At 36.8% G+C, this 23,015-nt stretch overlaps 5 protein-coding genes across 5 annotated transcripts; 3 read left to right on the top strand and 2 right to left on the bottom strand.

Moving 5' to 3' along the window:
* The first annotated feature begins 7,259 nt into the window (after nucleotides 1-7,259).
* On the top strand, nucleotides 7,260-8,576 carry LOC113361418. The gene is made up of 4 exons (XM_026604669.1): nucleotides 7,260-7,436; nucleotides 7,526-7,664; nucleotides 7,764-7,979; nucleotides 8,138-8,576. Exons 1-3 carry the CDS (start codon nucleotides 7,312-7,314, stop codon nucleotides 7,896-7,898), a joined length of 399 nt encoding a protein of 132 aa, XP_026460454.1. The 5' UTR covers nucleotides 7,260-7,311; the 3' UTR covers nucleotides 7,899-7,979; nucleotides 8,138-8,576.
* Nucleotides 8,577-8,702: 126 nt separating this feature from the next.
* On the bottom strand, nucleotides 8,703-9,445 carry LOC113359686 (transcription factor MYB117-like). Its single transcript, XM_026603278.1, has 3 exons — nucleotides 9,211-9,445; nucleotides 8,930-9,080; nucleotides 8,703-8,772 (listed from the first exon to the last, which is right to left on the bottom strand). Exons 1-3 carry the CDS (start codon nucleotides 9,443-9,445, stop codon nucleotides 8,703-8,705), a joined length of 456 nt encoding a protein of 151 aa, XP_026459063.1.
* Nucleotides 9,446-10,078: 633 nt separating this feature from the next.
* LOC113359685 lies at nucleotides 10,079-11,131 on the top strand. Its single transcript, XM_026603277.1, has 4 exons — nucleotides 10,079-10,215; nucleotides 10,314-10,437; nucleotides 10,512-10,716; nucleotides 10,838-11,131. The coding sequence occupies exons 1-4, from the start codon at nucleotides 10,079-10,081 to the stop codon at nucleotides 10,972-10,974; spliced, it is 603 nt and encodes a 200-aa protein (XP_026459062.1). The 3' UTR covers nucleotides 10,975-11,131.
* Nucleotides 11,132-11,736: 605 nt separating this feature from the next.
* Nucleotides 11,737-13,575, top strand: LOC113356690. Its single transcript, XM_026599898.1, has 4 exons — nucleotides 11,737-11,872; nucleotides 12,228-12,333; nucleotides 12,560-12,611; nucleotides 13,265-13,575. The coding sequence occupies exons 1-3, from the start codon at nucleotides 11,760-11,762 to the stop codon at nucleotides 12,572-12,574; spliced, it is 234 nt and encodes a 77-aa protein (XP_026455683.1). The 5' UTR covers nucleotides 11,737-11,759; the 3' UTR covers nucleotides 12,575-12,611; nucleotides 13,265-13,575.
* Nucleotides 13,576-13,742: 167 nt separating this feature from the next.
* On the bottom strand, nucleotides 13,743-18,203 carry LOC113356689 (pentatricopeptide repeat-containing protein At5g67570, chloroplastic-like). The gene is made up of 9 exons (XM_026599897.1): nucleotides 17,512-18,203; nucleotides 17,181-17,372; nucleotides 16,882-16,963; nucleotides 16,608-16,799; nucleotides 16,385-16,498; nucleotides 16,005-16,098; nucleotides 15,772-15,929; nucleotides 15,030-15,467; nucleotides 13,743-14,567 (listed from the first exon to the last, which is right to left on the bottom strand). The coding sequence occupies exons 1-9, from the start codon at nucleotides 18,111-18,113 to the stop codon at nucleotides 13,905-13,907; spliced, it is 2,535 nt and encodes an 844-aa protein (XP_026455682.1). The 5' UTR covers nucleotides 18,114-18,203; the 3' UTR covers nucleotides 13,743-13,904.
* Nucleotides 18,204-23,015: the final 4,812 nt, after the last annotated feature.

The raw sequence follows: 23,015 nt of genomic DNA, 5'->3' as shown, positions 1-23,015 counted from the left end.
CTCATCTTTCTCTGAAAACCTAGAAGAAAAATTGATGAATTAGGTGGAGTTAGTAGAGTAATTGGAGCGTGAGAAAGCAGCAGTAGAGTCAGAAGAAGATTGGGTTAGCATGCATGCGATCAATTCCAACGAATTAGGTGAGTTTCACCAAACCCTAATTACACTGTTTTGGGTCTTTTGGGGACTTCTCTTGTAAACTATAAATTGGGACTGTGGGTGTGATGTAAAAACTTATGCTGGGTTAGCCAGCTTCACTCTTGTAGAGAACTGGACTAGCCAGTTTCTCATTTGTTTCATGTTTACACTGTTGGTTCATATGTTTATCATGTTTTTGTATTTGCTCACCATATGTGTGTTGTTTGAATTGCCTTGTATGATATTTATTATTGTTTACAAGATTAGCATGAGCTAAGTTGCATTGCTGAGGCTCAGATGATGCTTTAGTGCACTGTTAGGTAGTGGAATGCTAGGTTAGAGCCTTAGGATGCATTGTTTTGATTGAGCAATGGGAGAAATTAGTGCTCATAGCAAGCTAATTCTCTTTCCATTCCATTTGTATGCTTAGGATGCATTGTTTTGATTGAGCAATGGGAGAAATTAGTGCTCATAGCAAGCTAATTCTCTTTCCATTCCTTTTGTATGCTTAAGATCCTAATTTCAACCTAGAATTGCATTGTTTAGCTAGGACACAAGGTGGATTCTAAGCCTTAGCTTAGCCACAGCTGAAAACTCCTCCCTGCCCTTGGCTAACAGCCTTGGTTTATTTGGTTTTGTTTCCTGTTAACTGCCACTGTTACCTTTGCTTCATTGTTTTTATTCTACTTCACTGTCACATTTACTTTACTTTCTGTCACTAATTCAGTTACACCAAAACAGCTCAGTTGTGTTTTAACACAACACAAAAATCTCTAGGAAAACAACAATAGCTCCCTCCAAGTCCCTGTGGACAAACCCCTGCTTATTCACTTTCTACTTTAGATCCTGTGCACTTGCAGGTGTAAATATAACCATAGTTTTAGGTTTAATTCCTTAGCTATCAAGTTTTTGGCGCCGTTGCCGGGGATTGGTGCTGTGTTTTTCTTGTTGTTTTATTAGCTATTTTTGCATTTCACTGCATAGCATTTGCATCTGCATCTGCTTCACTTCATTTGCTGTTGGACCTGCTGTTCTGAACCTGTTTTTCCTCTGCTGGGACGCCACCAAGGAAAAGAACCAAAGCCCAACTGGGTTTTTGCAACAATATCAGAGCAGCTGGGCTGTGCTTAAAAGGTAACCCATTTAAGAGAACCCGAATTGTGGGCTTCCAATTTTTTAATTGTGGGCTTGTAATATTAAAGCCAATTTTTGGGCTTCTCTTATTTTCTGTTGGGTTTGTAATAATTTATTTGTGGGCTTGTTTGTTTAATTTGTGGGCTTGTTTAAATTCTTTCATTGGACTTGTATTTTGGACTCTGGGTTTAAACCCAGCTGAGCTTGTAACCGATTGTGGGCTTGCTTCCACTCAAGAGTGGACCTCGAAACCAAAGTTTTAAAACAAACGTCGGGCCTTAACCAACTGGGCCAAATTAAACTTTCAAAATTAAAACTTAGTGTTTCATGGGCCGCAGCCTTCCTTCCATTCCATTAGAGGACAAACAGTGGGCTTGCTCCCATTCAAAAACCAAATTTTATTTTCTTTTTTTTTCAAAAAAAAAAAAAAAAAAAAAAACAAATTTTATTTTCTTTTAAAATAAATAAATAAATAAATAAATATTTGCTCCCAATTTCAAAAACCAAAAATTTCTCCCATAAAAACCAAAGTTTTCCAAATGTTTCCCTAAAAAACCAAAATTTTTCTTTCCATCAAAGCCAAATGTCTCCCGACAAAACCAAATTTTTCCCAAAAAGTCCAATCCCATTAAAAACCAAATTTTCTTGTAGATAATGTGTTAGTTAAAATTCCTTTTGTATATATTTTGCTAATCCAATATGATCTCGGCTGAAATATGTTGGATTTTTTTCCTTGAATAACGGAGTTTTAATCGAGCTTTCGCCGTACAATCGGGTATTCTCTCTCCTTTTACTCTACTCAGCATGTTCCTCTTCATATATTGTTTTTTACTTCTTTCCATATTTTGAAACATTGAGGACAATGTTTAGTTTAGGTTTGGGGGTATAGAGTAGATACTTTGATAATATGCCATAATTGAAAACAAGAACTCCTTCTTTTTGAAAAAAATTAAAAAATCAAAATAAAAAATTAAAAAATTAAAAAAATCATAAAAATGGAGCTCATTTACCTTAAAATGTTGAATCTTGTGCAAATATGTAATTATTAGGAGTCTTAGTCTAGATATTTAGGCACCCTGATTCTAGCACAATTCACATAGTGATAAGAAATTTGCACGCGCACGATCTACCAATACATGTATGGCCTCGATCTTCAAGGTGTTTGATAGGAAGTTACGATTTCCAATCACTTTAGAATACTGAACGAAACTTGACTAGCTTGTTCTTTGGTTGGTTGGGATAGAAGGTGGAGGTTACATTAAGAAAAACAACCATCGAATTTAACTGGGTGCATCAAAAAGGGCTACCTCTTGCAAAGTGTCATGTAATTTTTTGTTTCCTTTTGTATATGTATCAAAAGTGTCTCCTTATTAAAAAAAAAAAAAAAAAAAAAACGATGTATATATTCAGAAAAAAAAAAAAAAAAAATCAAATCAGAAAAATACAAAAAAATCAAGTATTTATCAATTCCATCATCTCTTGTTCCAAAAATAAAAAGAGAATAGTCAATGTAAATAAGAGTCATGTAAAGAGTCATTTTGTTGTTTTTTGTAATAAGCAAGGAGGGTGTATGCCATTGATGTACAACGCGAGTAATTGTGAAATACCTCCAACTCATTCACAATTCTCGTAAAGTCCGGACAGCTAGCTAGATTTCGACCTCAGTTCTTAGCCTGAGAAACTATCTCTTGGTGATTAGTAGTCATAACTTCAGATCTTTCTTTACACATGTGTAGATACACTTTACACTCTTATCACATGTCTTTTTTTGTTATCAGTGCTAGGATTGTGCCTTACATAGCTAGATTGACATCTCCATTTTGCTGTGAGCTTAAACTGTTTTGCACATGTCACATTTGATGGAATCTGAGCTTATATTTTGACCTAGAACTTTGTAGGTACGTTCTAAGCAAACCTTCACGAGACTTCAACTCGTCCACTAGGGACACTTAGTGGTTTAAAAGGCTTAGTGCATACGCTAAATGCATTCGAGAGACCAGCGACAGTGGTATAGTTAGGATTTCCTTAGTTCTGTTTTACTTGAGGACAAGTAAAATTCAGGTTTGGGGGTATTTGATGAGTGCCAAATATTGTATATTTTTATCCCTTTTTTGGCATTTAACTCATCTTTTGCGCAGTAATTCTACATTTTATCCCATATTCTGTATTTTCATTGTTTTCAAGAATAAATATTTTTCTTACTTAATTTTGCATTTTTAGGTAATAAATAAAGTCTGGATGAATTGCGGAGCGGAATAGAGCAGAAAAGTAGTGAAAAGCCAGGAGGAATTACGCAAGGAAGCCGTGAAGAATGATGTGCGGAAGACCAAAGAGGGTAGAAATGGGCTTGAAGAAGAGATTTGTTCTTAAAGAAGAAGTGGGCTCAAGATTTTCCAAGCCCAAACTCATTTCCCAAACCCATATTCTATACCCAAAAGCCTAAAACCCAAATCCATACCCGCTTGCGTCTTCAGCCGTCAGATTGATCTCAGAGTCATCCTACGGTCGCCCCCTTGTTGTGCATCAAAGTTTGATACATCCGCTTTTCACTACAGTTCCTAACTCCATCAAGTGTCGTTAGTTTTGTTGTATCACTTCATTTGACGGTCGCTCCTCGCTTACCTCCGCATCGCCGTCAGATCTACCTACCATCTTCACATCCTACGGCCCAGATCGCATAACATCTTCACTCGCTGCAACTGCCCAACACCCTAACATCCGAGCCATATACCCCTACCAAACACCCCCTTCTCCTTCTTCCATCGACCTCTCCCCCTCCATGCCTGTTGCAGACCACCACCATCTTCTCCACCTGCTCTGCCTTCGCAACCACCACCTCACCTGCCTCAACTACCCAAACCAACCACACCCATCCTTCTCCCATCAATCCCCTACCCCTCTACCTATCTAATTCACTAATTTCTCTTCTCATCTTTCTCTGAAAACCTAGAAGAAAAATTGATGAATTAGGTGGAGTTAGTAGAGTAATTGGAGCGTGAGAAAGCAGCAGTAGAGTCAGAAGAAGATTGGGTTAGCATGCATGCGATCAATTCCAACGAATTAGGTGAGTTTCACCAAACCCTAATTACACTGTTTTGGGTCTTTTGGGGACTTCTCTTGTAAACTATAAATTGGGACTGTGGGTGTGATGTAAAAACTTATGCTGGGTTAGCCAGCTTCACTCTTGTAGAGAACTGGACTAGCCAGTTTCTCATTTGTTTCATGTTTACACTGTTGGTTCATATGTTTATCATGTTTTTGTATTTGCTCACCATATGTGTGTTGTTTGAATTGCCTTGTATGATATTTATTATTGTTTACAAGATTAGCATGAGCTAAGTTGCATTGCTGAGGCTCAGATGATGCTTTAGTGCACTGTTAGGTAGTGGAATGCTAGGTTAGAGCCTTAGGATGCATTGTTTTGATTGAGCAATGGGAGAAATTAGTGCTCATAGCAAGCTAATTCTCTTTCCATTCCATTTGTATGCTTAGGATGCATTGTTTTGATTGAGCAATGGGAGAAATTAGTGCTCATAACAAGCTAATTCTCTTTCCATTCCTTTTGTATGCTTAAGATCCTAATTTCAACCTAGAATTGCATTGTTTAGCTAGGACACAAGGTGGATTCTAAGCCTTAGCTTAGCCACAGCTGAAAACTCCTCCCTGCCCTTGGCTAACAGCCTTGGTTTATTTGGTTTTGTTTCCTGTTAACTGCCACTGTTACCTTTGCTTCATTGTTTTTATTCTACTTCACTGTCACATTTACTTTACTTTCTGTCACTAATTCAGTTACACCAAAACAGCTCAGTTGTGTTTTAACACAACACAAAAATCTCTAGGAAAACAACAATAGCTCCCTCCAAGTCCCTGTGGACAAACCCCTGCTTATTCACTTTCTACTTTAGATCCTGTGCACTTGCAGGTGTAAATATAACCATAGTTTTAGGTTTAATTCCTTAGCTATCATATGGCAATGTAAAGCATCCTGAGGGCGGATTCACGGCCGGAAAATTCATGACTTTTTCAGAATGGAAGAAAAACCGTGATTCCTTGGCTTGTTCACAGTGAACTTTTTATGAACATAACAATGTCAGTTGTGCGAATTCAAACTTAACTTAGAGCTGGACTCTGTTTGACGCATGCGTAGTTGCCTTTTGATATTTGTACCTCAGAATGGATACTGGTTTTGTATTCGGACATATTTAAAAGTTTCTAAGTAACTTAAGGATGCATTATATGGTTTTGACTTATTGTTACGCCTCTATGTTGTCTAATGTTATCTTACACATCATGCACCTTCTGGTTGTTTTATTCCCTAATGCCGCGAGGAAAGTAGTGCTAAAGAACCATATTACCCTTCACATCATAAATCCGTGACTAGCACAGGCTATGGAAAGATAGCTGAAATTTTCTATCTTATTATGAACGGTTTTTTGGGATCATGGTTATTTTGGGGGACCATGGTTTTATTTTGGGTAAAGACATTAGAAGTAAATCTAGGCCACCCCTTATCTAGATATTTATATTAATACCTAAATTACCCTTTTGATTAATTTTTTGGTAATAATTAGTTAGTGTTAATAATAGTTAGCGTAGTGATTAGTAAAATGATTAAGTTAAAGATAATTAATGAGATTAAAAAATCAGATGGTTTTTTTTTTTTAAATAAGCAGAATTATTGAGAGAGTAAAGTTGGAGAAGATGAAGAAGGAAAACATGAAAAACAAAGGATTTTACCAACCACAACCGAAGGAAGGGTATTTGGGTACCCAGGTATGTTTCAAACTTAGATAATGTTGGTTGAATTGTTCCAAATTTTCAAAAACTGTAAATTTTTAGGGTAGATTTGGGCTTGTTCGGTTACCTTATGTGAAGACCAGGTTAACGAACTCATCTGAAAGTGTAGTTCGTTTACCTTTTCCATATACGCAGGTTACCGAACTCGTTCTTTAATGGAGGTTTTTAGTTGTTCGGTTACCTTTTCCATACACGCAGGTTACCGAACTTTGTTTATAGGACTTACAAAGTAATGTTCGGTTGGTTCGCAAACTTTAACCCAACAACATATCTAACCGAACTCCACATGTATGCAATTAGTGAAGAGTTCGGTTTGTCAAGATTTTTTGCGAACAAACCGAACATAGTGGAACAAGTTCGGTTAAATTGAAACTCAACATAGTAGGAAAATAACACAGTTCGGTTACATTGGAAAAAAAGAATTCTTTTTGGAATATAAGTAGAGTTCGGTTACTAGATAGTTTTATAAATTTTTGCGAACCAACCGAACAAGGTAGGTAAAGTTCGGTTATATCATAACTCAACATAGTAGGAAAAATAACACAGTTCGGTTACTTTTTTTTTTTTTTTGTATTATGGGTAGAGTTCGGTTACTAACTAGTTTTAGAATTTTTTGCGAACCAACTGAACTCGGAGTTCGGTTATGAAAAATTAAATTCGTGATAACCGAAGTGTTCTTCGTGTTCTTGGTTTCAGAATGTTCGGTTACAAAACTAGTTTTTTTAAAATTATTCATAACCGAACATGCCACTTTAACATCCATTTAAACCATATTTTGATGATTTCTACTCAATTTTTCTATCCAAAAACGAATTAAAAAGATTGATGGGTTTTTCAATCGGACGAGGAACGTCAAGGAAAGAGAGAAGAAGAAGAGAATAAACTTTTTTTCAAAACTAAAAATTTTCAATTGCTCTTTTGATTTTGATTTTGGTTAATAAATTCATTTAGATTAGATGTAGGAGTATATGATTAGATTTATATAGTTATTAAGTTAGTTTTAATTTAAAGTAAAGGAAAAATGGGTATTTACCTAACTTTGGGACATCCCTTATAAGTATAGGGAGGTTGGCCTAATAAGACCATGATTCCAAAAAAAAAACCATGATCCCTAAAAAAATTGTTCTTTATTATATCATAGCTAGCACAACTTAGTGAAGCCCATATCAAAAGGCCTAGTATTTGATCGGGCGTTTGATCCAAACTATAGGCTTCCGCTACGTTAGAGAGAAATAAGGTAAAACGATGGTGGTTCTGCGTTCAAGTTCAAAGGGATTGTGCGGCACTTCTTCATCTAACTCCTATAGTTTGCGTTCCAAGGATGTGTCTGATGGCTCTAAACGTTTGTGTTCAAGGGTTGGTCGTATCGGGTAATTCCTTCTTGATCGCGAACTCAACTGAATGATTTTGATTTGCTCAAACTTTTAAGTGATTTAGGTTTTAATCTTGGGAATTTCAGGCCTAAAGCTAAAGCGAAACCCAAGGAATTCGAGTACACATCCAAGAAACCCAGGGAACGTAAGTACACATCCAAGGACGGTGATGATGTATTAACGCCGTTGGCAATCGAAGCCATGAGGTTCTATAACAAAAAAAATGTCAGTTTTCTTCTGAATCTTTATTGCTTTTCTTTGCCATTTTTGTTGGATTCCCTTAATCTTTCTTTTTGGCTGTTGCCTTGGCCTAAACTTGTGTAGGGTACAGAATATGAGCTGGTGGAGCCTGGTTGCATTACATCTGTGCTTGATCTGACATGCTTTTTTTACCATATCGACTTCATCGCTAAGAAGGCTGATGTTGCTGATGCTCCAGAGGAAATGTTTTTTTGCTGAACTGACAGCTACCAACAGCTACCAACAAGGATATTTTTGTCGAGGTTTGCAAATGCATGGGGCCAAAAAACTTAATTTCAGGTTTGTATTTAGCATGTAGATGTGGTTTCATTAGACTCTTACTTGTACGTGCATTCTTTTGCTTGCTAATTGATTTGTTTGTCAATCGGGGAACACTGTTATGAATCTTATGATTTATGACTTACTTGTATTGGCAACTCTATGAATTCGTCTTGCAGGAGATAAAATCAATGGCTGCTCTTTTTGCAACATGTATGGCAATGTTCAGCATCCTAAGGACAGAGGATTTACGGCTGGAGACTTCTTTGATTTTGAAGAATGGAAGAAAAACTATGATTCCCCCCCAGCTTATTGATGGTGAAGAACATAACAATGTCATTTGAAACTTAATTTAGAGTTGGAGTATGTTTGACGCATGCATAGTTGCCTTTTGATATTTGTGAAAACCAGGCCTGTCTTTTGGTATGTAAATATTTATCAGAACCCATGTTTGAATTGAAGGGTGTACAGTTTGGACATACTTAAAAGTTTGTGAGCAACTTTTAAGGATGACACTAATTATGGTTTGACTATTATTACCCTCCTATGTTGTCTATGCATCCACCAGGTTTTTTATTTGGTTGCTTTATTCCCTATCAATGCCTTACTCTTTTCTGTTTAAGTACATATATTTCAGCTTTTTTTAGGTTGCCATTGCAAGCAGTCAGCAGAGAAATTGATTTCTCTGTATACATGCCTGAAATGAATCCTGTGTAGACAGCATTTAATTCTATACCATCTTGACTAGAAAACCCAGGGTAGTTTATCCTTCATGAACGCCCATTCCATAGCTCTTAGAGCTGCCACACAGTTTCTGCAATAAAATTGGTAACCACCAGATTCAGCAGCAATAAATTCACCATTAGAGTTCCTAGCTATATAAAACCATAACCAGCCAGGCCAGGATTATCCTTAGCACAACAGAAAAGAGTTATATGATTTTCTGGCAGCAGAAAGAAGCACTCAATAACCGTGAAGCTTTTGATAGGTCTCTTTTCAATGTTATCATAGCCCATCTATTTCCATATGCTGCTAACAATCTCTCTTCCTCTTCTTCACTAAATGCTCTTCTATTAATCCTTGGATCCAGTTGATTAAACCATCTTAATCTACAACTTTTTCCTGCACCCAAGAAAAAAACAAGAATATCATCAGTATTCATAATCGAATGACTTGAGCAAAAAAAAACTTATGAAATAATTATATATGCACCTGATCTCCCTTGTAGTTTCTCTGAAATGAGATTCCAGACCATACTGAGATACAAGTTCTTTAAGTTTGGAATCCTCAGCTGGTCTCCAATGCCCTCTTGCAATAGAATGCACACTACTTGTACTTTGTTGATTGCTTCCATGACCAAAAATTTCACTTTTCTGTTGTTTTTGATAATCAGCATTGCAAGGCATTTCATTTTTTGTGGCCGTTTCTTCAGAAGTAGTCTGGAAACTCCAACTTTTGATGTTTTGCTCATCATTTGATCCCCCCATTACTTGACAACCTCTCCTGAAGACGTTATCTTGATTGGCGATTGCTCGTAACTGGGAGGGTATTTTTCTTTCTGCTGGTACTAAATTTGGGACAACTCACAATGCACTTGTTGCAGAAGCTTTTGGGTTTCTCTTGGCAGTGCAGTCAGCTATTCAGATGGGGAATTTCTCACATGATAATTGAAGGTGATTCTCATATCATCGTGCAGTCTCTTCAGGGTAGTGTCATCAGAGAACCATGGAGAATTTCTCACATTTTTACTATGATCAAGCAGCTACCAGGCCAGTTGGGTCAGTGTGTATTCATTCATAGTCCGGGAAGAGAAAATCAGACTGCTCATAATCTCGCAGCTTATGCTTTTAAGCATCACGTCCAGTATTGGTGGACATCTCCTCTTCCCCCTCTTTGTATTGTGTCTAACCTTCAACTGGAGACTTCTTTGTCTACCTCGCTTTTGTTTTGGGCTTTACCGGCCATCGTTCAAAAAAAAAAAAAGTTTCCTTTTCCTGGTCCTAATGATATTTGGAATTACTGATGCCTATATAAGAAGGCCTACTATAGAGAAACACAATTCTTAAACCAATATTATTATTTCACCCAAACTATACGCTTCCGCTACGTTAGAGAGAGAGATGGTGGTTCTGCGTTCAAGTTCAAAGGGATTGTGCGGCAATTCTTCATCTAACTCCTATAATTTGCGTTCGAGGAAAGTATCTGATCCTTCACTCGATGGCTCTAAACGTTTGTGTTCAAGGGTTGGTCCTGTCAGGTGATTTTCCAACACATTTCTTGATCGCAAACTCAACTGAATGCTTTTGATTCGCTCAAACTTTTGACTGAATTTGGTTTCAATCTTGGCAATTTCAGGCCTAAAGCTAAACCTAAAGCTAAGCCGAGAAAGGAAAGTAAGCACACATCTAAAGACGGTGGTGATGATGATGAAGAAAGGAAGTATGCAACCGATGCCATGAGTTTCTATAACAAAGAAAAGGTTAGTTTTCGCTTTTCTTGAAACCAATCACCATTTTTGTTGGAATCTCTAAATCTCTCCTTTTTTGTTCTTAGGGTACAAAATATGAGCTGGTGAAGCCTGGTTGCATTACATCTGCGTTTCTTGGGTCATGCTTTCTTCACCATATCAACTTCACGGCTAAGAAGGCTGATGTTGCAGATGCTCCAGAAGAGATGTTTTTTGCTGAACTGAAAACTACCTACAAGGTTCGTGTTGTACAGCTTTGCAAATCGATGGGGCCAGAAAGCTTAATTACAGGTTTGTATTTAACATGTAGATGTGGTTTTTGTGCGTCTCTTACTGCTACACTTAGTGCATTTGTTTGTCAAATCGGGGATCACTATTAATTGACAATGTTAATTATGAATTGGTTTTGCAGGAGATAAAACCAATGGGTGCTCTTACTGCAACAAGTATGGCGGCTATGTTCAGCATCCTAAGGACGGAGGATTCACGGCAGGAGAATTCATGAATTTTTCAGAATGGAAGAAAAACCATGATTCCTTGACTTGTTGACAGTGAACTTTTTATGTCAGTTGTGTGTATTGAAACTTAGTTTAGAGCGTTGAAAAACCATGATTTCTCTGAATGAAAACTTGGCCTCTGTGTTAAGGGCGTTGTACTGGTTGTGTATTGCGCTTCTATATCGTCTAATGTTATTTTACATCATGCATCTTTCAGTTGCTTTGTTCTTTATGCCGCGAGGAAAGTAGTAGGATTTGACTAGACTACTTGAACATTTTCCTGGTTTCTTCCATTGGACCTGCTCCCTTGCCACTTTGATTAGAGTGCAGCTTTCCATCCCCTTGCCATTCCTGGTTCTCCATATATTCCATAAGGTGCTAAAGAACCGTATTGCATCTAAAAAAGCATGTGGACCAACAACAGTACATTTTGAAGCTTAATTTACCAATGACATTTCATCACCGGATATTACATTATTTGGCAGGAACAGGAAACTGATGAAAACTTGAAAATTTCAAGTGTCCTCCAATTATATAGGAACATCAACACATGCCCAAACTGGATGCAATCTAGGCACTATTGAAATTATGACACACAAATTAAAAACAACTGCAAATGGAAATGGTACCAGAATATCCAGTACTCCATTTTTTTACCAAGGTTATTTGGATATATAATTTAGTAACTCCCTATACCGGTATTTCATTTATACACGACAGAAATGTAAAGTATGTACGCATTTCCAGGTGGTTAGACTTACCCACGCGTACAAGTAGTCGGTCCTCCCTTTATATAATCTGAAGTCAACTGAAAAACTGAAAAAGAGTTTCGAAGAGATGGGATTTTGCTTTTCGTGCTTTGGTGGTGGAGAAACAGAGAAGAGTAGAGAAGAAGATCGGTTAGCTTCTGAAGAAGCTCGATCAAGAGCTGCTGAAGCTGCCCACAAAAGGTTTCTTTCTTATCCTCGATTAACTTCCATCTACTTCCTCTATAATCGCAATTGTTTGTCTTCCTTATCTTCTTTTGATTCTATAACTACCTGGAGGTCCTGAATCTATTGTTGAATTCTTTTGCTTCTAGGGTCTTAAATTGAAATTGTTGTAGAGTTTTTCAAGTTACCAAATTCCGTTGATATGAATCTTCAAATGGTTCTAAAGTAAAATAAATAATTCAATGATTAATCATAATACCAACTACCCATATTTCAAATAAAATAATCCTGTGAGACTCCGGGAACAAGAACGCGTAATCTGCTAATACCATTTTTCATTGTGATTTTTATGTAATTGTATTGTCAATTGTAGGCAAGAGGATTTTGAGAAGTCAGCTGCAGGAAGAGCTGCTAAAGCGCAAATGACAGCAATGGCAAAGCAATCTGCTGCGCCTAAAACTGGTGAACCAGTTCTCAAGGTAATACTACTGTTAAACTGTGAATTCTTAAAACAAAACTTGAAAACAATAGAAGCATCAGAACAATGAACACATAAGTGCTGATTTGATATGGTGTTTCTATATTAGGCTTTCATTTGTGGATCTAAGTACCAATTCAGCTCAGCTCAGCGATTCGAATTTATTTATGTTTAACCTGATAGAAGAGTTTCTCACTGTTTTAATGATTTCTTCTTTGTGAATGCAGTGGCAAATGGGATGAAGTTAAAAAGATTCAACTGTGTAAATTACTGTTCATTGTAAGTTCATGTCCAAACATTCTGACTCGTTTTTGTTCAATGCTTCAGTCCTGTAGATGCTCGTTCAGGCTTTCAATTCGTGTCAGTTTCTTTTCCTTAAGTCTTCTGCAATTGTTAGGTCGATACTTTGCAATCTTTATAAATTTGGTCACAGTTTCGCTTTGCACAGAAAAAATAACAGCACTTGCAAATAAGAAGATGAAGCGTTAGAGCAAAGTATAACATTTAAGGATATGTTAACAGTAATATCCACGTCCCTGGGTTTTGGAAATGTAATTGCCATTGTCCAAAGTGTGTAATGATGTCTATGTAAGTAACCTCTTCCAAGGTTCCAAGAAAACAATAGAAATTCAACCCTTCTGACATGATAACAAGCTGGTTCTTACCCAAATCAATGGAGGTTGTTGTTGGACAAGATTAGCGCATCTGTTTTGGATGCCTTGTATAGCAATGTCAGGGTCTTAGACCGAAAGAAATTTAATTTATATGTAAAGAGTGTCATTCGGAATCCTTGGAGAATTTCCGAGAATTCCGCCTTTTGATAATTTCCCACCCAGAGCTATGTAGCTTACTCTTGGAAATTTGTGGACATGATTTTCTTATCTTTTAATGTGTTTCAGGATGATTAACTTCTCTATTACTTATTTGTTCAGGAAATTTTTACGAGGGTGTTTGATTATAATTGTGTGTATATTGTGGAAGAGCAGTGTTGGTGTCTTGATGCATCTCAGATAAAGTTGCTACCTCCGCTTTCAGGAGATGTATATTCCAAGGATTTGATATAGTTCTAATGAATCTTCCCCTTTAAACCTGAATAATACACAGTTGAGTTGGTATCTTATGTTCCTCTTACTCTTGTGTGCATTTGCTGAAAGCTTGAAACAGAATGTTTTTAGTTCATTGATGGGTAACTGATTTTGCAGTTGCCAGATTCAAGTTGTAAAGTTCTTTTCTTTTCTTTTCATCGGTTTGTAGGAAGTTGTAAAGATGTTAAAATATCATGACAGACTAATCTTGTCGAGGAAATTTTGTGGGCAAATTCAGTTTTGCAGGTGAAGCTTTGTACAGTGGGTTGTGATATGATTTGTTTAAACTTCAATCAATAGTAACAGTAGAGCTCAATAAACTTCAATCAATAGTAACAGTAGAGCTCAATAGATTACCAATTTTATATACAAATATATTACAGATAGCAGCGGTGTTTGAGATAATACACGAGAGATGGATAGCTAAACATGGGGGAATTCACCAACTATAGAACTCCAAAACATCAGTGGGTTCAATCAATTGAGGCTACTTGGGTTGAAGGTTAAATGGCAAGAAGATTCCTTCTTTGTTACGACGTTCTTTCCATGTTCCAAGTATCTCAGATGCAGGTGGTGGCCCAGATTTATCAAGTTTATTAGAATCACATGTTAGCAAGTCTAGTGTTACCTCAATACTTTCGTTGTCATCGCAGTCCTGAATGCCTGGTGCTGAGTCAAACAACGAATTAGACGTTATGCCCATCTTAGGATTCTCATATAAATCAGGGCTTCCATCTTGCCCATGTATGGAATGTTCATCCCTGTCAACAATGGGTGACTTGTCAGAGGCACCATCTCTAGGACCTATGAGACCCGTCGAGTCTTTTGAGGCACTTGATTCACATAGGGATATTAATGACTTCGAAAAATTTGAGACAGTGGCTTCCTGTACTACTTCACTACTCCGGAGAGTATCCAACAGCTTCTGCAATACACCCTCACTGATTCGTTCTGAATTCCTTCTGAAAAGGTCAGTCCACTGATTTTCACTGACTTGGAAAGGTGCATGAGCCATGCTGTTTACAAGCGTAACAGCTCTTTCATAGTTGAGCTGAACTGAAGTTTGGCATACCATCTCAGTGAAGAGAGAAGGATGAGGAATCTCTCCTGCTTCCAAAATAGTGTCGAATGCATGCTCCAGCAAGTGCCACTGCGGGAAACCAGAAATGCAAAATCAAGAATTTTCATTTTTTTTCCCTTGTAAAGAGTTGATTAGTGCCTTCAAAATATAAACACCACATGTAAGAAGTTGATTGGCCACATACAAATGGTGCCTTCAATAGGAAACGTACATGAATGGATAGCCAAAAGACAAAATTAGCTTAATAAATACTGTTTTTTTTTCTATGATTGAGTCAGATTGTTGAGACGACGACTACACGGTATTTAGTATGCTTCTGACCAAATGTTTTGGTTTGTTAAAGAAATCGGAGAGTTGAAGGAAATGTTATGTTATCGTATCCGTTTTGGTTTTGAAAAAAACTTTTTCACCATAAATACAGGACCAACCAGAATATCCCCATCCATTCCGATCATTTGAAGAAAAAACAAAGCAAGAACAAATGCATTTGGTACCGGGAGCAAGACATCTAAAATTCTGTCAGGAAATTACCTTCCCAGCTATGGATGCTTGAACAAGTAGCCAGGCATGTTTGTTCTGATCTAGCTGGAACCCACAGAGATGCATCTCCTTGTACACATACTCAAAATATTCCCATTGATGAGCACTAGCAGAGGCCTCAAGCATTGAGCTGTATGTGTATACGTCCAGGGCAAGGTAGGAACGGCCACCACTGCTGTTGGCATCATCAACTGAACCTCTCCTCTTTGTGTCTTCAAACAGCTCCTTCGCTTTTAGAAACATATCACTGTGACGATAGACTTTCAACATAGCGTTAATTGTCCCTATGTTTGGGGCACAGTGGTTCTTCATTTGCTTAAAGATAGATATGCAATCATCCACATGCCCTCCATCCAGACAAGACAATATCATACCAGTGAAGGCTACCTCCAAAGGTTTGGTAAGAGTGAGCTTTTTCATCTTCTCAATCTGAATGTTGATAGGAATGAGCGTAAGTTATGACAACAGAATTTTTTTTATTTTTTTAATTAACAGGATAATATATTGAAATCAAGAAATAACATATAACCAAGTGTACTCCTAATACAAAATCATGTTTTGGTCCACTTAAACTTCTAGAAGGAACCAGTTGTAATGTTATATGCCACACGATAGGCTCAACAAAGTAAGAAATCAGGCAAAACTTATGTTTTGGAGAGGAGAGACAACGCAAAAGGAAAATATAGCAGCATGCTGAAAGCTAAGGCAATAAACTAAATGAAGAAGGAAGTACCTCTAGCATAGCTTCTTGCCATCTACCACTATTGCAAAGGCAGCAGGCAAGTTCATAATAGACGCTCACAGATCCAACCACTCCTCGTAGTTCCATATCCCTGACAACTTTGACAGCTTCATTCACTTTACCTTCCTCCCAAAAGGCTTTTACTAGAACTGCAAATAGGAGCAAAAAAGATATATAACCGAACTTAACCTGTGTATCAGGCCAAAACAGATAAAAATTAATACCTTTATATGTGATAGCTTTTGGAGCTGCCCCATTTCTTCTCATTCTCCCAAATAAGTCGTGGACCAGATCATACTTCCCTGATTTCAGCATAACCTTTCAACAAGTACGTCCTGTAAGACTTTAATACAGATGTAATTGGGGGTATATTTTACTAGACTTGGTCACTCCAAAAATAACTTAACATCTTTTCCTTTAAAAATTTCAAAAACAAAAAGTCCCGAGAAAAAGCAGATTTGTGAATTAACTTCTGCATGTGACTCCAATAGGTTTAGCAAGGATGAAGTTCGTAACCTTTACGTCAAGTGTCACAGATAATTTACACACATAAAGCTTCCACAGTATTAAAGCAGTTGGGAAATACAGGAACAAGAGAATATACCTCCATTGCAAGTCCATAAGTTGCGCCATCAGGTTTCAAACTGCCTTTCCTCATTTGCTGCAGAACCCACGATACTGCTTTCCATTGCTGGGATGGGACACAAGCATTTAGTACCTGAAGACCATTACTTAACACTCAGTAAGGAACCAGATAATCTGATGTGCAAATCAACTTAAGCTAAACAAATATTCAACGAGTTTGCTGAAAACAATTTGGTTCTTACAGCATTATATACAACCACGTCAGGTTCAAGAGATGGATCCCAGTTCTTGCGGCGCATATTTTTTATTTTTTTGAGAGGCTTATGCCTCATGCACTCAATAATGTTTGTCAATTCTTTCACATAACCAGCTTGACCAAGGGTAACAGCAATGCTCCTATATGCAGGCATGTCTGGATATAGATGACAGTCTTCCTGAATAAATCCCAAGGTTAAAACTCAATACAAAAAGATAAGATGTAAACAATAGCTTCTCAAAAAATGATTTTGTCATTACTCGCATCAGGTTAAAAACTTGAAGTGCTTCGTTGGGCCTCCTTGCTTTCCCAAGAACTGATAGTAGTTTCGTATACACAAATCTGAAAGAACAGGAAATTTTATTAATGACAAGACGGAGAATTCACTCCTTGCAGTGCGTCCCAAGACACTAGCTTATTTAAATACGACGACATATGAGCAATGACACAATTCAAAAACAAAGCACTGTAAATGGATAGACTGATAGACTGTACACAGTAATTTGACTATAAGAATGCATAATAGGCCTATAAAACATCGGTAGAGAAAGCTGGTTACCTGCTTTTTTGGTGTTTGTAATCATTGTTGTTGTAAACCCATTCTACAACGGATAATGCAATTCTCCAGTTACCACGAACCCCCAATCCTTCAACAATTTTGAGCAAATGGCCTTCAGTAAAATGTAACCCTGATAGTTTCATCAACCTACCAAATTTCCAATCTCTAATGCTAAGGTCTGTAGCAATTAACCTAAACCAAAGCCCATCATAAAGAATGTACTCAGAATCCAAAATTCAAACTCAACAACTAACTAATACTACACAAAATGAACAATCTGCAACTAAACTATCATAAATATTAGCAATTAAGAAAGACTTAGAAACCGAACCTGTCAACAAGATAACTAATTTTCTCCGGATCCCCCACAGAACGCTTAATCGAAAAGCCCTTATTTGCTTCAGTTTCCATCAAATTCCCATCTCCTTGTTCAATGTCATCATCCAAAAGCCATTTACTATCTTCACTGTTTCTCTTTACAAGAATTTCACCCAATTCCTTCAAATGTTCACTTTTAAGTTTCTTCCCACCATATTCTTTACTAACACTAGAAAGTTCTCTAAACCCATTTCTCTCTAACCTCTCCCATGGCTGCCCAACCATCAAAACCCCATCTTTATAACTCTCTTTACCTTTAAATTCCTTCGTTACCATTTTATATTCACGGCTAATAGTTTGAAACTGAGCTTCTTCCTCCATAATTTGCTTATCAGATTCAGATAAGGGTTTATCTAGGGTTTTATCAACTACACGTTTAGACTTGGGGATATATTTCAGCATTTCTTTCTTTCGAAGTGTGTGGATGATTTTAGGAGTGGGGTAAAGGTAAACACCCTTTCGTAATGGTCTTTTTTTGATAGTTTCTGGGTTTGGAGTGGAAATTCTTGAAGCTTCCATGGAGTTGAAGATGGAGAAAGTGGAGAGAGATGACATGATTTTACTGAGTGAGATGAAATGAAAGGAATGGGTAGGTTTATCAGAACGAATTAGAAGGATGAAAAAAACATCAAAAATTCTTTACAAACATTGAAAAAAACCGAGAGAAAAAAACCGCCGCATCTTCTCTCACAAATACCAGCACCTTGCTCCTGCTGTCCTCCGCGGGTTCACCCGGACCCACCAAAAAAAACTGAGTATGGCGGTTTTGCCGTTGTCAGTTTTCTCGGTCCGTAAAGAATTACCCAAAAAACATAGACAGGGGGAATGGGGAGTAAGTTGTTTATTTTTGACGCACTATTTTTCTTAGGTGTTAATGGGGTACCAGTTTATTTGGGAGGGTATTAAAATCCATATTAGACAAGCTATAATGTCCCTTATCGGTAGGGTTGTCAATGGGATTCGAATTCCGCCCGTTACCGATAATCCGAGTTCCTATACGTAATTTTTCGACATAACGGTAATCGGAAATTGGTAACGGAATTTTACCGATAATTATGGTCTTAACGAAATGTTATCGGCTGAGGCACATACCGGTTGGTTATAACGGTATTTACCGATAACTGTAATTATTTTCTAGAGATGCAACTGTTTTTGAATTTTTTGTGTTTTTTTGCAAGAACATGTAACTAAGCAAATTGGGAGCATTTGTATGTATTTACTTTGTGTTTGGAACGGATTTTGAACCGAAAACTTCTTATTTGAACTGAATTTGGGTGTGAAAAACAGGGTATGTAACACTCTGTCAGATAACAGTATTTATCGGTAATTTTACCAATATCCGATAACCTTAACGAAGTGATTTCGGATAGGATTTTGAAAACTCCACCGAAAATTATTGGTATCGAAATTCCGGTAAAATTATCGGTAGCATCACCGGCTAAGCCAGACCATTTCAATAGGTTTCGTTGGCAGCCCTATCTTTCAGGTATGGGTTTTGCTTTTTTTTTTTTGATATCCCCTTACACTTCGTTAACACTAATAATTGATCCCCTAAGCTCTGGTCGACCAGGTAAATATATTTTCTTCAACTTTAGTTTGAAATCAAATGAATGCGTTATATCCCATTAGTCACCAAAGATGCCAGATGGAGGTATTCGTTGGTGATGAACAAGCATCTTGAATAGACGCAAAATTCCCAATAACAGTGATATTTGATTCAGAATTAAGTAATAAAAAAACTCATGATTTATACAGGGGGATGACACTATTAGCGGACATGATATCATTTGAGTGATCCAACAGTTGAGATGTGCTTATATTTGTTTGTCATATATGGTATCATCCCCGCTAATATAGGTATCCCCTTCATAGATGATGAAAAAGCTATCTATCTTGATTGTTCCTTAAAAGCACTATCAAAATTGTCATTGTGTGTTTTTGGATGAATCAATCGGTAGGCACATTGAATCAATTATGTTGTTAAAGGGCTTCATGGTATGCTAAAGGCATTATTTCACATATTCATTATACTTGTTAATTCATTGGGAAGGGTCGAAACAATTATCTAAAATAAGTCTTTAAAAAGTCTTGAAGTTAGAAGTATATCATATATATTTCATCCTCTCTTTTAGCCTAATTTTCCAACAAAATGGAATTGCAAAACCATTTTTGTCACATGCAGCTTATGATATAAAAATGCTTCGGATAAACCAGAGTTTTCCAACTGATGATACTGAATGGTGATTGGCTTATTCGGAGTAGTGCTCGATCTACTCGAAAGTCATTGTATACACTGCAATTGAATATGTTTACTTGATATGTAAAAGAGATAATTGCTACTATTAAGTGTAGTTCATATTATCTAAATATCTGACGAACTACGGTCGTGCTTGATCCCTTCGAGCAACGGACATGGTACGTAGGCAGCCGCTATGCGGTTCAGCACAAATCCACAAGGTTGTTCATATTATCTGAAAAGGGTTGTTTGCTACTTCGCAGTTCACATTGCCTATTCGGAGATGATTGCAACTTTGGCATAATGTATCGTTAGTAAGATGTCGTTGCAGTATTAGTTGTTCATACTACCTAGTGAGAGATGATTGTTACCAACTCTCATGTTAGGAAACTGGTCGTGTAAATTATTAGAGTTGGCAACTGGCCATTTTCCATTTTTGGGGAATTGGCCCTTGTTAATTTGGCAACTGTCCGTCTGTTATTTTTGGACAATTGGCCCATATTAATTTTGGAAACTGGCCATCTGTTAAGTTACAACTGGCCAAATTTTTATTTTAGGCTACTGGCCGACTCGTATATTTAATTTTTGGAAATTGGATCCCTTGTGGAATTCTACGAGTATTATGGTATGGGACATATGCTCATAGAATTCTAACCTCGAGACTAATGAAATTTTCCACTGTCTGCAGGATCACGAAAGAACAAAATTTTTACTTGAGTGGCGTATTAGGGAGTCGGATCTTGCTAAGCGGTCCGAAATCCGGTTCCTTGGAAGTCCAGATTCTCTGCTCCGTCATAGTTGGTATCAGAGCAGTTCCGGTTCACTCGAGACTGTGAGTTTTGGACTTGTCAGCATTTTTGTTGTAATGCGTCAGCAGGTATTCTTCCTTATTCCTAAGCTTTGTTTTGAACTTTGGGGACAAAGTTCTTTTTAAGGGATTGATGATGTAACATTCCGAACCTTTCCGTCGGATCTAAGTGTACTCGTTAGCCAAATTTTATACTTAGAATGCCTGAAGTTTAAATACCCAAGTGTTGTTAACACTCCTAGTTTGCCTGAATAAGAACTGTTTGTGCCTAAATAAAAAGAAAAATGTCTTAGTTTAAAGATATGGGTGTGCTTTTCATTTTGGCAACTATAAACCAAGGTATAAGTACCTAAATAGTGACACATGCAGCGACCCAGTGTATATACATGGGTGAATCTTACTTGAGGAGAGATATCAAAGGAAGGGGTCTTCTTAATCTTCTTCTCTAAACATTCTTTCCTCTTCTTAGAAAAAAAAATTATAAGAAAAAGACTTGGAATTATAAATTTTATGGTGATAGAATTCTATTGAGTTATTATTGGCAAGACGGAACCCTTCATTCTTTTTTTCAAGATGGAAGTTGTTTGAATAATAATTTTCTTACTCAACTGAACATCATGATTCATATCGATCTATGGATGGGTTTGCGCTATTATACCCAATGCGTGTTTGATTAGGTACTTGTTATCAATTTTCCCTTGAATCAAAGTGTTAAAACCATAACTAAATAGAATGATTAGGGTTCATATGACCCTAGAATTATTTGTAGCCAGTGAATCATTGAACTTCAATTCATGTGATACTAAAGCTTGGGAAAAATCATCAGATTCGTTATTGTTAATTGTGGTGTGTTTGCATGAAAGGTATGGGACTCCTTCCTCCCTTTTTATATTTTCTAGTTCTACTAAACTTGTCGTAATTGTTATTTGAGATGGTTTAGTTTGATTTTAGTTTCGATTATTTAAGCTTATATGTGTTGCCGTTGGAACAATAGTTCGTTGGCAAAGAACACAAATTTCATGTTTTAATTTGGGAATTAGGGTTCTTCATGAAAATTTAAGATCTTTCAAAATCGAGGGTTTAATATTTAAACTCTTGTAAATTTATAAACTAGGTTGGTGCTACATAGCATGATATTTGTATTGATTAAATAAATTGCAAGATTTGATTGTAATTCAACTTTATGAACCCTAAAAACTTTTGTTTTTGTTTTAAAGATATCTAGAGATTCAGCCGTTGGAATATGATGAATTTTTTATATGTTGTGCTTCGTTGAGTTTTATAGCCACCACAAAAATTCTAAGAGAATCAGGTCACATTAACTATTGCAAATCCTGAATAAGCCATGACTGCATGCTGCTGAATTGCAGTCCTGGACAGCTGACTAATAGTGGTGTTTTCTCATTATCTCTTTATCGGATTAAGATGAAAATTTGATATGTTACTCATTGGAGTTACTTACTGTATAATTTTCAGAATTTTCCAATCATTTTAGGTACCTCAAATCGTGAGGAAATTGGGACTGAATTCTGCAGATTGGAAGCGCGAGCAGCCAACTTGCACTGTGTTTATCTCCTTAACCAACCGTTAGAATGATCAACCGTTAGAATGATCTGAATTTTGAATATGTTATGATACCTTGGTCCGTAGAGATACTGTGAAAATTCCAATATGATCAGAGAATGTTTCCTACTGAAAGGTTTGGATAAACCATGACTGATGTTTGTGGAATAGAAATCTGGTACATTCTTGCTCCTTCATTATTTCCTTATATATTTCTTTGTGGGGAACTTTGAAATCTGATTAAAAGTGTTGAGGATCTAATGATGGGATAAGTTAGGATATTTATTATGCTAGCTCTTTATCAATGTCAATCTTTGAATTGTGCATGTAATTTCTTGTTCATGTGGATCATGGTTGTGGCCGTTTTGAAGGTGTATCGCGAGATGATCAGTTTTATTTGTAGAATAATCATTTTTGGACACGTGAAGTATTATTTATTAATCTAGCGGATTTTGAAAACAAATTTCATGTGTCTGGTTGGGACTAAATATAATTGATGGGGTTCATGAATTAGGATTTGAGGTTATAGTTTGGTTTTATGTTAAACACACTATGCAAGGACTGTTAAAATAACTTTCTTACATTTGATAGGGAAAGGGTCATTGTATCATGTTCATGGAAAATTTAGAATTCCTATCACACATTTCTTAATTTATATTCGCTAGCTAGCTAGTTATATATAGCCTTTGTGGTCACCCGGCTTGAATTGCCTTCGTGACTTTAAGCTGGAATTTTTCAATTAATAATGAAAGGTTAACTTGAAACGATAATCTCGACAAAAATGATAGATGTTTAATTACAATATTCGATGGATGTAAATGTAACGCAATAGTCGATCTGCATTTAAGAT

Source organism: Papaver somniferum, chromosome 3, assembly GCF_003573695.1.
Source record: "Papaver somniferum cultivar HN1 chromosome 3, ASM357369v1, whole genome shotgun sequence".
Classification (NCBI taxonomy): Eukaryota; Viridiplantae; Streptophyta; class Magnoliopsida; order Ranunculales; family Papaveraceae; genus Papaver; species Papaver somniferum.
Note: the sequence above shows the minus strand (reverse complement) of the source record. Positions and strands in the feature narration are given on the sequence as shown.

Excerpts from the sequence above, each read along its gene's own strand:
- LOC113361418 (XM_026604669.1), top strand. The coding sequence starts at position 7,312 with ATGGTGGTTCTGCGTTCAAGTTCAAAGGGATTGTGCGGCACTTCTTCA. Across the intron at positions 7,437-7,525 it reads TCAAGGGTTGGTCGTATCGG|GCCTAAAGCTAAAGCGAAAC; the intron begins GTAATTCCTTCT and ends TGGGAATTTCAG. Across the intron at positions 7,665-7,763 it reads GGTTCTATAACAAAAAAAAT|GGTACAGAATATGAGCTGGT; the intron begins GTCAGTTTTCTT and ends AAACTTGTGTAG.
- LOC113359686 (XM_026603278.1), bottom strand. The coding sequence starts at position 9,445 with ATGGGGGGATCAAATGATGAGCAAAACATCAAAAGTTGGAGTTTCCAG. Across the intron at positions 9,081-9,210 it reads AGAACTTGTATCTCAGTATG|GAAAAAGTTGTAGATTAAGA; the intron begins GTCTGGAATCTC and ends TCTTGGGTGCAG. Across the intron at positions 8,773-8,929 it reads GACCTATCAAAAGCTTCACG|AAACTGTGTGGCAGCTCTAA; the intron begins GTTATTGAGTGC and ends ATTTTATTGCAG.
- LOC113359685 (XM_026603277.1), top strand. The coding sequence starts at position 10,079 with ATGGTGGTTCTGCGTTCAAGTTCAAAGGGATTGTGCGGCAATTCTTCA. Across the intron at positions 10,438-10,511 it reads GTTTCTATAACAAAGAAAAG|GGTACAAAATATGAGCTGGT; the intron begins GTTAGTTTTCGC and ends TTTTGTTCTTAG. Across the intron at positions 10,717-10,837 it reads GCCAGAAAGCTTAATTACAG|GAGATAAAACCAATGGGTGC; the intron begins GTTTGTATTTAA and ends TTGGTTTTGCAG.
- LOC113356690 (XM_026599898.1), top strand. The coding sequence starts at position 11,760 with ATGGGATTTTGCTTTTCGTGCTTTGGTGGTGGAGAAACAGAGAAGAGT. Across the intron at positions 11,873-12,227 it reads GCTGAAGCTGCCCACAAAAG|GCAAGAGGATTTTGAGAAGT; the intron begins GTTTCTTTCTTA and ends TGTCAATTGTAG.
- LOC113356689 (XM_026599897.1), bottom strand. The coding sequence starts at position 18,113 with ATGTCATCTCTCTCCACTTTCTCCATCTTCAACTCCATGGAAGCTTCA. Across the intron at positions 17,373-17,511 it reads ATTAGTTATCTTGTTGACAG|GTTAATTGCTACAGACCTTA; the intron begins GTTCGGTTTCTA and ends GCTTTGGTTTAG. Across the intron at positions 15,468-15,771 it reads GGCAAGAAGCTATGCTAGAG|ATTGAGAAGATGAAAAAGCT; the intron begins GTACTTCCTTCT and ends ATCAACATTCAG.